Below are 17,435 nucleotides of genomic sequence, written 5' to 3' on the forward strand. Positions count from 1 at the left end.
GTCTTCTGTGATGGAATGGGCTTTTAAATGAAATATTTACTAAGTACAGCACCCAGAGAGTGGAAGGAAAAAGATTAAAGCCCTACTTGAAGGGAGAATAGTTTGACAGGCTGCTCCCCGCTCTCTGTGACTAGCCAATGAGAAGGTAACAATTGGTGCTGACAGAACTGTCGAAGGAGCTGAAGCTTAGAGTCTGACCAGGAGGGTCAGACTAGCAACTTTCTTTGTGAGGAAAAAGAAAAAAAGATTGCCCTAACTGAAACAGCTTTAGGGTTAAATATGTTAGTTAAAGAACTGTTACTTAAAGAATTAAAATGTGAAAGCCAGCACTGATTTACGCTGATAATATAGAACTGGGAGGGTATGGTTGGTGGCAGAGGAAGTGGGTAGTGAAAGGAGACTCCCCTTCAGCCAAGTGAACATGGTTATGTCTTTTGAAGAAGAATAATTCCTGCCCATTGTCTTAAAGGGGGGGGGGGGTTGGGGGCTCTGAGAAGGACCTCAGCCTGATGTAAAGAGAAAAGAGTGCTGTGCTGAAGCCAGAATACATAAACTATAAAGTGAAATCTATGAAGGAATCTTACTAAACTAACCTAAGACTGAAATTATCAACCTCTCACTGTTGAAACTAAGCTTTAAGAAGATTATTGTGCTTAATGTTTGTGAAGTATTCTGTTCTACAATAAAAATTTACCTCAGTTTTTCTTTCCCTGACTACCTATATACCAACCCTGCCTGTTTAATAAACCTGCTGTTTCCTTTTTGAACTTGAGTCAGCCATTTTATTTAAAGAAGATGTGGCTTCTTGCTTCTCCTCTACCAAATATCTGAGCTAAGATATAAGCCAAATAGGCCTATTGCAGGCAACTTGGAGGCCTATTGTGGACCTCTGAAGGCCCCACAGTGTCCCCCCCAGCTCGCCAGATCGTGCCAGTGACTCACCTTTTGTCCTGGCCCAGATGCACCTACAGACTTGAAGTGCACCTGCACTGGCATAAAAAGGGATGTCGCCGATACAGCTTGGCTTTTGTATAGTTGGAATACTTGTATGTGTGTTTGTGTGTGTGTGTACAGAGAGAGAGAGTTTGTCTTTGGCCATCCTACATATTGCATTGCCAAGATGTAAAACATATGAAGTGCCAAAAGAGGGCCCAAAAATGTAATTGCTGTTGCAAAACAGTGCTCAAACATTCTAATTATCTGTTGCCCCAGCTGTTGGATTCCTAGCTTCCTTTTTTTTCTCAAAAAAAAAGGAAGTATCTGTCCCTTTTCCTGGCAGAACAATAAAGGGAAAAGTGCATATTTCCCTTTTATTATCCTAACTACAAGTTTCAATTCTAAAAAATTAATAGAGAAAGGGAATTATTAAGCCTGATTGTTAAAGTCTTGTTTTATCTCTCCCTTGCATTATACTTGCAATGAAATGCAGGTTAATGATCAAATGCAAGTTGATGCACTACTCCTGTCCACTAAAAGACAGGTTAACAATCTAATCTTTGGATTTAGAATGTTAGGATAATTAGACATTTCATTTACTTAATGAGACACCCTTTGGTTTGGCTCACATCCTGTTCACTGGTGGCAATCAGAGATCAATGTGCTTGCTGAGATGTTTAGATATGTCCAAACAAGACAGTTTTCTCACAGCTATTGTCCTGATTCTAAGTATGTGCTGTAACTTCTAATTGTTAGAAGTAGAGATGGGCACAAACTGAAATACGACCCAAAAAAACCCATGAAACAGGCTGGTTCGGGGTTCCTGAACCAGGGTTCGTGGAAGCTCCTTTTCCAGAACTTCCATGAACTTTATACTGGTTCGTTGGGTCGTATTTACAAAGGCAGTTTAAATGACCATTTCCCCAGGGAAACCCCAGCCCCAACCCCCCTATGCCCTCATCCCCACAGCCCCAGCCCGACACTTACTTTGAGGACTCCTGCAGCCCATGGCATCTGCCCCCTCCTCCTGTGAAGGGCGGCAAGGCCATTTTCAGCCTCCTTCATCTCTCTGCAGGCCTGTGCAGGGGCGGAGGAGGCAAAAAATGGCCTTGCCACCCGTCACAGGAGGAGAGGGAGGACCCCGTGCCACAGGGGAAGGTAAGTGTGGGGCTGGGGCAGGGGGTGGAGCTGGGGGTGGGGGAGTGGGGCTGGGGGGCTGGGTTAGGGCAGTTTAAAGGGCCCTGCCACCAGCAGGGACCCCCCCCCACTGATTGCCAACTGATAGTTTAAAGGGATCTTCTGCTTGCAAAGCAGGAAAGGGCCCTTTAAACTGTTAAATGCCTTTTCCCTGTCACTGCTAAGAAGCCAGAAAGGGGTATTTAAACCCCATGAATCACGAACTGGTTTGTAACTGGGCCCTGTTCCATGCCAGTTTGTGGTTTTTGGTCCATTAAAATCCACGAACCACGAATCTCATGGTTCATTTTGTTTTTTGGTCCATGCCCATGTCTAGTTAAAAGGCATATAATTAAAAGGAGGGGGGGGGAATCTGATTGAGTTTTTTTTTAATTTAGACTTACTACTTGGATGTTTGTGTGTGCATTCTGTTCTGCCAATGAATCTAACCAATCTTGTGATCAGTTCTTGCTATCATTCCACAAAGAGATGTCATTGATTGTACAGGAACAAAAAGTAGCAGTAATGATAAAAGAATCTCTCCTTTTGGTGGAAGTCTCTTCTAGAGCAAAAAAAAATTCTGCACATAGCTGAGCAGACTGATAGAAGAGGTCATGACATTCTGAATTATGTGCTTGGCTGCTCATGTCCATGAATATTTTGCCAGAAGCCTGAATCCTCTACCTTGAATTCTGATAGACCCCCAGTCTCCCCACAACATGCTCTTTCCACACACATCCCTTTACCAGTGTGGCAGGTATGAGGTCATATTTGAGTATCCAGAGGCACAGGAAATGGGCTATGTCATTCCATAGTTTCAGTAGGTTGTTTTGCCCATTTTAATAATTATACTAGTATTTGTGCATTCAGCTACTCTGAGGTCCCTCCATCTTAAACATATTTTAGAAAGAGCGAATGAGAAAAAGCTGTATGTTTAGTGTTTATAAATGCATTTTAGTACTCTAGTGATCTCACCAATATATTAATGGAAATAATGTGAAAGAGATCACACATCTACAGAAAACCAGATAAGATATAAGCAAGGTTGAAATAGTAGTGGGCATTAGAGGAATGCTATTCATGAAACAGAGCACTTCTTTCCATTTGATGTGCTATCTTTGTTGGATAATCATGAGAATTGTATGACCATGCTGCTGTAGCATTCCACCCAATGCACTTGTGTTTGGTAGTGATAGTTTGATATCTAAAAATGCAATTCAGCCACACACTACACAACCAAAAGAAGCTCACCCCAGGCGGAAAAATGCAACTTTTAGCAATTTAAATGTGTAATACAAAAAATACAAGGAACAATAAGTAATTCCAAAGAACAGTAATTATACAATATTATTGCCAATAATAGCTGAGGCTAGTATAGTCCCCAATTGCATAGAAAGGGCAATGGCCCTAGTAGACATATATAACAGCCATAGTCCAACAAGCTGTCCTGGTCCAATACATGTCGAAACCGCTGAAGGTAAGCAAATTTAAGCAACTGAGGCAAAAAAGCAAGACGTCCCGGTCCGACGCTTGTAAGAGCCGCTGTAGAATGAGCGGGAACAGATGAATAAGGCACTAAGGCCAAACACAACAAGCCGTCTCAATCCGACGCTTGTAAGAGCCGCTGCAAGATGAGCGGGAACGGAGAGCTGAGGCAACGAGCGTAAGCCGGCCAATTCGTTCTCTTTTTCTCGTTTCAGACCTAATTACGTCTTTCATCAGGCCATAATATCTAAGAAGTAACATAAAGCAATAATATGCGTCGGAATTAGAGAAAACATGCTATAACATAAAATACCCTCCCCCAAGAGGACATTAGAGTGGTACTTACAGTATAAATTACAATTGTGAACTCCCAGGAAATTATCCAACATATGCGGAGTAAAGGGGGGTGGGGTAATACAAACGCTTAAATATATATAAGGGTGGGACCTTAGTAACATACACGCGTTCATTTTAAAGACACAGTACAGCAAATTAATATTCACAAGGTAGGTAACAATTTGTATACAAGATATTATTCAGTAGCATTTATTTCGACCGTCAACCAGAGGAAGGGGGAGGGGGGGGAAGAGGAAAGGAGGGAGGGAGGAGAGAAGGAGAGGAGGGGGAGGGAAGGAAGGGACTAAATGGGCAGGGTACTGACAACCGGGGAAGAACAAGGATGGAAGGTCATGAAAAAAGATCATAAAAAGGAGGAAAGTTCCAATTGGTTATTAAGGCCATGCGGGATCATGGACCGAAGTCTAATGATCCACCTAGTTTCAGCCTGGAGGAGAAACCGATTACGAATTCCCGGTCTAGAAACAACTTCCAAAACAGAAAATCGGAAGGGTCTGTCAGAAACATGTCTAGTCCTAAGATGTTCATACAGTGGAAGGTCCACGCTTGGATTTTTACATCTAGAAATATGTTCTTGAATACGTAATCGCACTGGGCGGGTGGTACAGCCAACATAAAGCTGATCACAATCGCAAATGAGGAGATACACTACATTATGAGTGCTGCAGGTGGAAAAGAATCTGGAATAAAGATATTTTCCTGATATTGGATTTTTGACAGTGGTTAGTTCTATACTCAACGCGCAAATATTGCAATGCCCACAGGGAAAATGTCCCTGTGGCAAACTGGATACCTCAGATTTAGGTCTAAAGTCAGAGTGGACTAAAAAATCTTTAAGATTCCTAGTACGCCGGTATCCAATCTGTGGAAAGTTGTTACACCCCGGCAAATCAGACAAAATGTGCCAATTTTTACGGATGATATTGGAAATGGCACCTGACAAATGGGAGTAGTCCAACGCCCAAGTAATCCTGTCCGAGGACATATCCCGATGGCGGTAATTCAATATATTAACTCGGGGGGTAGCATCAGCCTTCTTCCTCGCTCTATTTATAACCCATGGGGGGTAGCCGCGGGTAGCAAAAGCCGAGCTCATGCGAGCCGCCTCGATGTAATAATCCTGCCAGCACGTAGCATTCCTCTTAGCGCGCAGGAACTGCCCCACTGGAATGTTCCGTTTTAAGGTGGGCCGATGATGAGAAGTATATTGAAGGTAGGCTGATCTATCTGTGGGCTTTCGATAGGGTTTAACCCCCAGCCCCCCGGAGGGCTGTTTGTAAACAACCACATCAAGACAGGGAATACTCTCATTACTACTCTGATGGGTAAACTTAATATTAGAATCTAACCCATTTATCCATTCCATAAACTCTTGGATTTTATTGGACGTGCGCAGCACACAAAAGATGTCGTCAATGTACCTCCGAAAACAGACAATTTCTGAGTGGAACGGGTTGGCCTCTTCATTATAAATAAATTGCTCCTCCAAATTGGCCATATACAATACTGCAATGGAGGGGGCTGCCGGGCATCCCATAGCGACCCCCCTAATCTGATAGAAAAATTGAGAGTCAAATCTAAAGTAATTTCTCTCCATAATGATATCTAACAAATCGAGGAGGAAGGAGGTAGGTGGAAACTTACAGGTGCGCCGATCCAATGCCTCCTGAACAACTGTCCTAGCATCTGAATGGGGGATGGAAGTGTATAGAGATTGGACGTCCATAGTTAAAAGCACAACTCCATGTGGAACGTCCATATTCTCCACCAATTGGATAAGGTCAGTGGTGTCTTTAATAAACGATTTGACTTGTGAAACTAAAGGTTGTAAAAATTGATCGAGATAGAGGGCCAAAGGTTCAAGGAGGGAGTTACATGCCGAAATGATTGGTCTACCTGGGGGAGATATCAACGATTTATGAATTTTAGGAAGACAATAGAAAACAGGAGTTCTAGGTTCAGAAACGAGAAGGGCTCGGTGAACTGATTGATTTATAAAGTTGTTCCCTAATGCATTATCTACTATTAGTTTAATCACACGGCCGATCTCTTGTGTAGGATCATATTCTATAGGGCGATAGAATTCACTATCAGCCAGTTGACGCAAAACTTCCTCCTGATAATCAGTTCTATTGAGTAAAACAATCCCTCCCCCTTTATCGGCAGGTTTTATAACCAAATTTGAATCTCGCTGTAGGGAACGCAAGGCTGCCATCTCTTGGTGAGTCATATTATGCCACCGGGAGCGCTCCCTCCTTTCTAGTTTCTCCACCTCGCTAAGGACTAATTTTTCAAAAACATCCAGTCGTATATCAGAAACCTGAGGGATGAAAAAAGACTTGCTTTTAAGGCCATGTGAAGGAGCCGGACCAGTGTTGCCAAAATATTTCTTTAATTTCAATTGTCTGAACAATTTGAACAAATCAACACGGGTATTATACTGTGGGGTCGGGACGTAACCTAAGCCTTTATTCAAAACCTTACGTTCAATAGGGGAGAGCACATGAGAAGACAAGTTAAAAACTACGTCTTGTATCTCCCCCTGCGGGATAACCGTCCCTTGGTCAAAAAAGGCCGTCTGGCTTGTGAGGTAGGAATTATACGACTTCTAAGAGTACGTCCCCCTTCATCTCCAGACTGCTCCGTATCCGAGGGGTCAGTAGTGTCGAAATCAGGACCCCCCGAGGTAGATGGCGCCCACGTGACCCTCTTTTTAAAGGTTGGTTCCTTCCAGTTGTAAACATTACCACTGGAGTAGTCACGTCTATCCCTATTTAGTTTTTTCATCTTCAAGTCCTTTAGTTTCAGTTCGCTATCTTTAATTAATCTATCAATCTCACTAGACCTGTTCTTAAATTCCTCCTCACTGTAATTAGACTGTAAGTTTATCTTTAGACTCTCCACTTCAGTACCCACCATGTCCTTTTCCTGGGCTATACGTTCAATTAATAGTAACATTAAATCAAATGAACACTTGTTAAGAATTGAAGCCCATCTTTTCTTAAAGATTTCATCCTCCTTATACATCCCCGGGGGCTTATGCATCCGAAGCCCCCTGGGGATGATATTCTCCTTGCTATACTCTGTAAGTGAAGCCGCATGTAAATTCAATTTAGTATATTTCATGAGTTGCTCCGTGAGGAGATCCCAGTCTCATGTGCTCTCCCCTACGGCACAAACCGTTTTCCATACCGCACCAAGGCCCTTAAGTACGGACGGGGAAATGGGTTGTCGCGGATCCCTGTGAACCGCGCATTCCCTGGACCAACCCTCGAGCACTTTCCTCACCCGGAAATCCCCAGTGGCCTCAGGAAATCCCCGAGCTTTGCTAACAAAGGAGAGGGCAGCCAGTTGCCCCTTAATGGACTTCACTGCCAGCCCCCACTCCTTCTGGTGTACACAGAACTGAAGGATGTGCTCTACCGGAATGGGCCAGGCGCTCCCAATGCCAGCTTCCCGTCTGAACCCTTCTAACTGGCCTACCGCTCTCCAATATGCCCTCCTTGTACTGGGTGCGATGGCTAGCTGGATGGCGCGGCACGCCTCGACCTCCCAAGCAGCCAAAGCTCTGGAGGCATCACTGCCGGACGAGGATCCGCCTCCGGGGCAAGCTGCCAGAAACGCTCCATCTGTTGGCGAGACAAAGCGGTGGCATAATATGACTCACCAAGAGATGGCAGCCTTGCGTTCCCTACAGCGAGATTCAAATTTGGTTATAAAACCTGCCGATAAAGGGGGAGGGATTGTTTTACTCAATAGAACTGATTATCAGGAGGAAGTTTTGCGTCAACTGGCTGATAGTGAATTCTATCGCCCTATAGAATATGATCCTACACAAGAGATCGGCCGTGTGATTAAACTAATAGTAGATAATGCATTAGGGAACAACTTTATAAATCAATCAGTTCACCGAGCCCTTCTCGTTTCTGAACCTAGAACTCCTGTTTTCTATTGTCTTCCTAAAATTCATAAATCGTTGATATCTCCCCCAGGTAGACCAATCATTTCGGCATGTAACTCCCTCCTTGAACCTTTGGCCCTCTATCTCGATCAATTTTTACAACCTTTAGTTTCACAAGTCAAATCGTTTATTAAAGACACCACTGACCTTATCCAATTGGTGGAGAATATGGACGTTCCACATGGAGTTGTGCTTTTAACTATGGATGTCCAATCTCTATACACTTCCATCCCCCATTCAGATGCTAGGACAGTTGTTCAGGGGGCATTGGATTGGCGCACCTGTAAGTTTCCACCTACCTCCTTCCTCCTCGATTTGTTAGATATCATTATGGAGAGAAATTACTTTAGATTTGACTCTCAATTTTTCTATCAGATTAGGGGGGTCGCTATGGGATGCCCGGCAGCCCCCTCCATTGCAGTATTGTATATGGCCAATTTGGAGGAGCAATTTATTTATAATGAAGAGGCCAACCCGTTCCACTCAGAAATTGTCTGTTTTCGGAGGTACATTGACGACATCTTTTGTGTGCTGCGCACGTCCAATAAAATCCAAGAGTTTATGGAATGGATAAATGGGTTAGATTCTAATATTAAGTTTACCCATCAGAGTAGTAATGAGAGTATTCCCTTTCTTGATGTGGTTGTTTACAAACAGCCCTCCGGGGGGCTGGGGGTTAAACCCTATCGAAAGCCCACAGATAGATCAGCCTACCTTCAATATACTTCTCATCATCGGCCCACCTTAAAACGGAACATTCCAGTGGGGCAGTTCCTGCGCGCTAAGAGGAATGCTACGTGCTGGCAGGATTATTACATCGAGGCGGCTCGCATGAGCTCGGCTTTTGCTACCCGCGGCTACCCCCCATGGGTTATAAATAGAGCGAGGAAGAAGGCTGATGCTACCCCCCGAGTTAATATATTGAATTACCGCCATCGGGATATGTCCTCGGACAGGATTACTTGGGCGTTGGACTACTCCCATTTGTCAGGTGCCATTTCCAATATCATCCGTAAAAATTGGCACATTTTGTCTGATTTGCCGGGGTGTAACAACTTTCCACAGATTGGATACCGGCGTACTAGGAATCTTAAAGATTTTTTAGTCCACTCTGACTTTAGACCTAAATCTGAGGTATCCAGTTTGCCACAGGGACATTTTCCCTGTGGGCATTGCAATATTTGCGCGTTGAGTATAGAACTAACCACTGTCAAAAATCCAATATCAGGAAAATATCTTTATTCCAGATTCTTTTCCACCTGCAGCACTCATAATGTAGTGTATCTCCTCATTTGTGATTGTGATCAGCTTTATGTTGGCTGTACCACCCGCCCAGTGCGATTACGTGTTCAAGAACATATTTCTAGATGTAAAAATCCAAGCGTGGACCTTCCACTGTATGAACATCTTAGGACTAGACATGTTTCTGACAGACCCTTCCGATTTTCTGTTTTGGAAGTTGTTTCTAGACCGGGAATTCGTAATCGGTTTCTCCTCCAGGCTGAAACTAGGTGGATCATTAGACTTCGGTCCATGATCCCGCATGGCCTTAATAACCAATTGGAACTTTCCTCCTTTTTATGATCTTTTTTCATGACCTTCCATCCTTGTTCTTCCCCGGTTGTCAGTACCCTGCCCATTTAGTCCCTTCCTTCCCTCCCCCTCCTCTCCTTCTCTCCTCCCTCCCTCCTTTCCTCTTCCCCCCTCCCCCTTCCTCTGGTTGGCGGTCGAAATAAATGCTACTGAATAATATCTTGTATACAAATTGTTACCTACCTTGTGAATATTAATTTGCTGTACTGTGTCTTTAAAATGAACGCGTGTATGTTACTAAGGTCCCACCCTTATATATATTTAAGCGTTTGTATTACCCCACCCCCCTTTACTCCGCATATGTTGGATAATTTCCTGGGAGTTCACAATTGTAATTTATGCTGTAAGTACCACTCTAATGTCCTCTTGGGGGAGGGTATTTTACGTTATAGCATGTTTTCTCTAATTCCGACGCATATTATTGCTTTATGTTACTTCTTAGATATTATGGCCTGATGAAAGACGTAATTAGGTCTGAAACGAGAAAAAGAGAATGAATTGGCCGGCTTACGCTCGTTGCCTCAGCTCTCCGTTCCCGCTCATCTTGCAGCGGCTCTTACAAGCGTCGGATTGAGATGGCTTGTTGTGTTTGGCCTTAGTGCCTTATTCATCTGTTCCCGCTCATTCTACAGCGGCTCTTACAAGCGTCGGACCGGGACGTCTTGCTTTTTTGCCTCAGTTGCTTTAATTTGCTTACCTTCAGCGGTTTCGACATGTATTGGACCGGGACAGCTTGTTGGACTATGGCTGTTATATATGTCTACTAGGGCCATTGCCCTTTCTATGCAATTGGGGACTATACTAGCCTCAGCTATTATTGGCAATAATATTGTATAATTACTGTTCTTTGGAATTACTTATTGTTCCTTGTATTTTTTGTATTACACATTTAAATTGCTAAAAGTTGCATTTTTCCGCCTGGGGTGAGCTTCTTTTGGTTGTGTAGTGTGTGGCTGAATTGTGGCTAAGCTCTCTACCCCCCCTTTTTTTGTATTTATCTAAAAATGCAAGGCAAATGGGGAGATGTTGCCAGAGTAAGAGGGACTGCTGTTCAACGTATAAGCAAAAGATCCTAGACTCAATCCCTTGCATCTGCAGTTAAAAAGGATCTTAGGGTTCAAACGGATGACACAAAAATCTTGTTTGGTCCATAAAAAGCAAATTGCAGCCTCAATGGCAAGAAAAGGAAAGGGTATTTTTAACCCTCCAATATCCATTAAGTTTTGCTGTTTGAAACCATGTTCCCATCTTTATTATTGGCACTTGAAAGGGAAAATGCACATCTTTCTCCTTTTAAATGCTTAACAAAGCTGGGAAGTTAGTTTTGAACAGTAAAATTGAGCAGAGATTGAAAGATTAAAGTTTCCCTGAACACCAGTGAGGCAAGCATTAGCCTGCAATAGAATAATACCTTTCATGTTGTCTGTAAACCTAAAAAGGATGGTTGTGGTGGTGGGGAATGCTTATGGGCCTGAGATTCTGGAGATCTACTGCCAGCCAACATAGTCAATGCTGAGCTAGATGGTCTGATGGTATAAGTCTGATGGTATAAGGCTACCTATTATTTTCATATAATAGACTAATTTTGGAATCTGATAAAAAGAAACCTAAGACTTCCTGAAGATTAACATTTCTCCTGGTGTTCGTTTTATTGTTTTAAGCATTTGGGGATTCATAGTGCACATGTGGAATTTACAATACACTTGTGTAAAAAACTCCTTGGAGAGTCAATGTTAAGTATAAAAAGCATGTAAAATCAGAAATGCTAGTTGATTGGATAACAAACATCCAACCTCCACTACCTTTAGGTGGAATAGAATGGCATTGATTTTCATGCTACAAATTGCCAAGATATCAGCAGGTTTTTCTATTACTTAAGAGAAAAGTTCTGACTATATTTTTAAAAATTCTGATTAACATTTGGAAGAAATACACTGATAGTGAAACTACATTGTTTTTGAAGGTAAGCCTTTTGTAAGACACGTCTTATGGAGAACTCAAGAATTAGGGATGTGTGTCCATGGTTTATGTCATAATATTTTTCTTCCAACCTGCTCAGTTTCCAATGCTCAACTGCATTCTGTATCCCTCACCCCACAAATGGTGCAGGAATTCCCTTGAACATACACTATTGTTAATAGCTTCTTCTAGAATATGCCTACTGCAATTAAACTTAGTGATCTGTATCCTAACACTCCACTCATCAAAATCTAAAGCCTTCATCTAGCCTCAGACACCTTTCTCCTTCAGAAAGAAGAAGAGCTACTCAAGTTGGAAGAAGGCCACTTAGGCGTCAGATTGTACTGAGAAGAGTGATAGAATATAGGCCAATACCTCACTGTAGTTCTTACTGCTAATACTATTATGAGAGAGTTATGAGAGAGAGAGAGAGGGAGAGAGAGAGAGAGGGAGAGATGGTTAAATCTTGATGGCTTTCCCCAACTTAATATATGACCTTTAATTTTACAGCAGGACAATAACTTGTCCTTTCCATCATAATGATCAGTAACAGAGAAAATGTGTCTCACCAGATGGAAAATCAAACATTTACCACTGAATTCCTCCTCCTGGGATTTGGAGATCTTCACCATCTGCAGGTTCTTGTGTTTCTGTTGTTTCTATTGATCTACATCATGACCCTTATTGGGAATCTCCTCATCGTTCTGCTGGTAGTGGCTAATCAGCACCTGCACACCCCTATGTACTTCTTCATAGGAAACCTGTCATGTTTGGAGACCTGCTACAGCTCAACCCTGCTACCCAGAATGCTAGTCAGTTTCCTTAATGGGGACAGAACTGTTTCTGTCAGTGGCTGCATAGCACAATTTTATTTCTTTGGTTGTTTGGCAGGAACTGAATGCTTTCTTTTATCAGCAATGTCTTATGATCGGTATTCAGCAATATGCAATCCCCTCCATTATCCAAATATCATGAACAACAAGATGTGTTTTATTTTAGCTTCCAGTTCTTGGATTGGTGGCTTTGCAGTAAACACAATCATCATATCCTTCATGTCCAAATTAACTTTTTGTGGGCCAAATAAAATTGACCATTTCTTTTGTGATTTTGCTCCATTGATGGAGCTTTCATGCAGTGACACTCATCTGATTACAGTAGTTGATCTCTCATTCTCTACAATCTGTGCTCTCCCTCCTTTTCTTTTAACTCTAGCTTCCTATGTTTGTATCATTGCTACTATTTTGAGGATCCCATCAACCTCAGGCAGACAGAAGGCATTTTCCACTTGCTCCTCTCATTTGATTGTGGTGACATCATTCTTTGGTACTCTAATTTTGGTCTATATTGTGCCATCCTCACCCTCAACTGTGGATGTCAAGAAAATCTTCTCTGTTTTCTATACTGTTCTGACACCATTGGTTAACCCTCTTGTTTATAGTTTCAGAAATAAAGAAGTGAACATTGCCCTCAGGAAATTCACTAGCAAATACTTGCACTTTCAAAAGAAATAAAGAACATTCTGTTGGTAAAACGAAACCCTATGTAAGGGTTGTTATTTTAGTATAAAAAGAGAGTATAAGAATAGGCATCTATCTACAAGTTATACTTACCACTCCACTCAGGTAATTGTGGAACATCCTTCTGATGCAAGGAGCCTTTTTCAGATGCAAGAGGCTTCCCAGCCAACAGAAGGGCCACTTGCATCAAATAAAGACTCCTGCCACTGGAGAAAGATGACACAGTTAGCTGAGCAAAGTGATAGGATCCATTCCTTTCTGAGATGCAGAAATAATGAATTAAAAGTAATTATGCTCTATCAAACCTAAAAAAATCTGGGTAAACCATTTCAACAGATGAACATTAAGTTCTGAATGAACTTCTTCACCAGATAAAGTTCCAAATCTGTGTTCCATCTGTATTGGAAATTGCGGAAGAGGATTGTATTTTGAGGAGTTAGTGGTGCCATAGGTCCATCCATCTTGCCTAAAGAGCCATATTTGGCTCTTTTATGCCTTTGAATATGTGCCTTATACTACATTATGTCTTGTTGCTCTGTTTCACTTTCTGCTGATGCAAGCTCTTGCCAGCTGGTGCTAATTCTGGCTGAGGTAAGCTCTGACCTCGAGAAGAGTAAGGAAGGACCGGGCAATCAGGCCTTGGGTAAGTGCCAGACACTTAGCCCTTATCAGCTAGGCTTAGATCATCAAGGCCAGCTTGACACCGACAGCATTCCTTAGCTTTAGCTCCCTGATTAGTCACCTTCCCTCTCATTAAGACCCTTCTGGGGAGGCTGATGTTGCAGGTGGGCATAAGCCAGCTTTAAGGTATATAAGTCTGAGCAAGGACCCTCTGAGTGGGGATTCAGTACAGACGAAAGCCAGTAGCGTGCTGTACAGTTGGATTTGGCTGAAGGAGTGCCTGTCGCCATCAGAGAGGGTCCCCCACTGACTGAAAGGGCATTGCTTACATCAGGTGGCATTTTTCCTTTACTTTATGTTATGTTATGCTGTATGTTTATTCCCCTTGTCTTGTGTCTTTATGTAATGACTGTATTTGCTTTGTGTAATAAAGTCTTTTGCTTTCCCCATCAATTGGTTTTAATTGTCTTCAAATCCTAAAAGAACCACTGTCCCTTGGCAGGACACCATCTTCATATCTTTGTGTTAGAATTCCCAAACATCATAAAGCTTTTAGTCTTGCCTGATTTGCAGTGCAATCCTAAGGTGACTTACTCCAGTCTAAACCCATTAAAGTCAATAAGCTTAGACTGAAAGAACTTGCCATAGGATTGCACTGTTGATACCCTTCCCTCTACCCTTCTTGATGGAAGATACCCTCATATGAGAAATGTCTCTGTCCGTGTCATTCTGGTATGGTAGAAACAATTGAGCGTGTCCTCCTGTACTGTTGGTTTAATCAGAATATTCAGAATATATACAGCACTCTACTTACATATATTTTACCCAGGAAGATCAAATCAGGGGAAAGCTTGAGTGTTCAGTTATGCAGTAAATCTTCCATGTATTTTGAGCAGATGTAGGAGAAGAATCTGGAGGGGTTTTGTTTGAAATCAGCATAGCAGACATAGAAAGTTTCCATAATTTAATTTTATTACAAATATTCAAATACAAGTACAGAATAATTGTCAGAAGAAGACAAGTACAGCACAAAACTGGTAATCAGTAGTTACTGTCTTAGCATGTGAAAGCTACTGATCAAGTAAAATTATACAGACAAAAACTGTGTTGGATCCAGCCAACTTTTTTTTAATTCAGGATTGCCCAGTTCTCTTCCTTACCATAGTCCTGTCAGGAGGATGTTTCCTGTCATACTCTGCAAGGCCCTGTGTACTCTGTGTGATTCTGATGTTAGAAGCTGCTCACTGCCTGGAATGCGATAGCTTGCGGTTTCTATTTCACCTGGGAAGGCCTCATGGTCTTGAAGCTGAAATATCTTCTCTGCTGTGTTCTGCTGTTCCTCTAGCAAACTTAGCTAGCTGTTCTCTGAAGGGGGGTGGGGCCGGGCCTAGCCTTAAAATCCTATAAACATTAGGTGCTTGTAGAGAACCTGGCAAAGAATGTAATAGTGAATGAACTAGTAGCTTATCAAAATGTTTTAACTCATGCAGTTCCTGGACTCAAGTAGTGAAGTCTTTGATAGTTACTTGGCAGAATGTTACAAGTCCCCACCCTACATGGCTTTAACCATGCTAGTCCCATGATCCCCAAAACAGCCTTTGGGGTAGTCAAAGGTAAAACTTTCTTCCCCTTTTCACCAGCAGAAAAGCTGGTGGATCTAACCTAATACAAGGAGAAACATACCACCAGACAGCTGGCTTCAAATATGGCTTTCAATTGTCTCCCATCTTCCAACCCATCAATTTCTGTGAACTTTCAGACTTTGGAAAACTGCCAAATATTGCTTGCCCATTGAAGTTGCTATAATTTATTTATGACCTTTTGATCCTACCTTTCTTCTGAAGAATGCAAGCTGGCATACATGGGTTCACCTACTCATTTTATCCTGAGCTTTGTAATATAGGAAAGGGTAAGAAATAGTGATTGCCATAAGATCAAACTGTGCACATCGTACCTAGGAAGAAATTACACGTGGGGTTCCGTGGTCTAATTTCATCACTCTTCTTTCCGTCATAACACACTAGTTCTCAAATATGATCAGCATTTTAAAAAAATAAAACAAAACTAGTTACCACATTCAAAGACTATGCTCTCCAGAGCTTTATTGTATAAACATCTCTTTCTCGATGTAACAAATCCCTGGGGTAATCCTTTGCTATATACATATTGAAATTATAGATTGGTTGGATACAGTTATTTAAATACATGTATATAAATCAGCCATTGCATGCAATTAAATAAGGAAAAAGTTTTGGGGATTGGGAATGCCTATGATAATATAACAATGGCAAATTCGTATCATTGAGTTGGAAGAGGCAAGGAACAATGGAAACTTGGGGAGTTCAGAATCCATGTAATAGGACAACACCAGGGGCAGAAGAAGTAAAAGACCTGTTGGAAGAAGAATATACATTTACAGATGCTGGATGACAGATATAAAAGGTAACATATTCTTCATATTCCTTTTAATTTTTTCCTGCTTTTTCTCCTTTCATTTCCTTTACAATTATCAATTGTTTATAATGTCTAATTGACTTTTATATACATTAATAAATGCATTTGCTTCAAATAAAATATTTAATTTCTTTTAATAACAATGGTTTTCCCTCTCCAAATTAGGTCTACCTAATGGACAATTCTCAGCAACACAATGGAACAGCAGTGAACTTCTTAATACTCCTCAGCTTTGGGAACCTCCAGGAATTGCAGCTTTTAATATTTCCATTATTTTTGGCAGTGTATATTATAACATTGGTAGGAAACTTTCTCATTTTAATAGTTGTGTCAGTGGGTAAGAAGCTTCATACACCCATGTATTTCTTTCTTGGCAACTTATCTTTCTTAGAAATATGGTACACTGCAAACATTACCCCCAAGATGCTGGTAGATTTACTGAGAAAGGAGAAAACCATTTCACTGGCAGGTTGTTTTATACAATTGTACATTTTCTGTGCCCTGGGAACTGTTGAATGTTTTCTCCTGTTACTGATGTCCTATGATCGTTATCTTGCCATCTGTAGTCCTCTGCACTATGTCAAATTGATGAACTGGAACTATTGCTTTAAATTAACTGCTGGCACCTGGTTATGGGGTTTCCTATTAGCTGCTGGGTTGAACTTCCTTGTATCCATATCCTTAGCCCTTTGTGGCCCCAATCAGATTGATCATTTCTTTTGTGACTTGACACCCTTGTTGAAGCTGTCTTGTTCTGACACCCACCCAGCAGAAGTGGCCATCTTGGTGGCATGCTTTACTGTATCATTGTTTCCTTTTCTCTTGACCATCACATCGTACATACATATCATATCAACTATTCTCAAAATCCCATCATCTTCTGGAAAGACAAAAGCCTTTTCCACTTGTAGTTCTCATCTTATCATTGTAACCATTTTCTATGGAACTCTAGGAATTACATACATTATCTCTCTAGGAACTCAGTCAGTGGAATTAAACAAAATCCTTTCCTTGCTGTATACAGTTCTGACTCCTATGTTTAATCCTATTGTATACAGTTTAAGGAATAAGGAGGTTAAGGAAGTCATATCTAAATTGCTAGGTAAAGTTGCAAATTTCTCAAACTGGGTAAAAGCTATTCAATAATATTTGTCACCTATCCAAATATTTTAAAAGGGTTCAATAAAACTTGGATTAGTTATGAAAAATTTGCATTGCATACTGAGATCATAGGACCAAATATGAAGCACAGGAATGCACCAGCATAAGGGACTACTTGCACTTATATGCAAACCCTGAAATAATTTTTTTTCTATCAGAATTTTTGAGTCTTCTCTCATGATGGTCTGACTCAGTTTGATTGAGATTGGACATCT

General features: G+C 41.5%; 2 protein-coding genes across 2 annotated transcripts; both read left to right on the forward strand.

Moving 5' to 3' along the window:
- Nucleotides 1–12,006: 12,006 nt before the first annotated feature.
- On the forward strand, nt 12,007–12,978 carry LOC129339267 (olfactory receptor 1020-like). The gene has a single exon (XM_054993858.1). The coding sequence runs from the start codon at nt 12,007–12,009 to the stop codon at nt 12,976–12,978; it is 972 nt and encodes a 323-aa protein (XP_054849833.1).
- A 3,255-nt stretch (nt 12,979–16,233) lies between these two features.
- LOC129339268 (olfactory receptor 10A2-like) lies at nt 16,234–17,205 on the forward strand. The gene has a single exon (XM_054993859.1). The coding sequence runs from the start codon at nt 16,234–16,236 to the stop codon at nt 17,203–17,205; it is 972 nt and encodes a 323-aa protein (XP_054849834.1).
- The last annotated feature ends 230 nt before the right edge of the window (nt 17,206–17,435 follow it).

Source organism: Eublepharis macularius, chromosome 12 (genome assembly GCF_028583425.1).
Source record: "Eublepharis macularius isolate TG4126 chromosome 12, MPM_Emac_v1.0, whole genome shotgun sequence".
NCBI classification, from domain to species: Eukaryota; Metazoa; Chordata; class Lepidosauria; order Squamata; family Eublepharidae; genus Eublepharis; species Eublepharis macularius.

Bases quoted from the DNA above. Each gene is read 5' to 3' on its own strand.
- LOC129339267 (XM_054993858.1), top strand. From the start codon at position 12,007: ATGATCAGTAACAGAGAAAATGTGTCTCACCAGATGGAAAATCAAACA.
- LOC129339268 (XM_054993859.1), top strand. From the start codon at position 16,234: ATGGACAATTCTCAGCAACACAATGGAACAGCAGTGAACTTCTTAATA.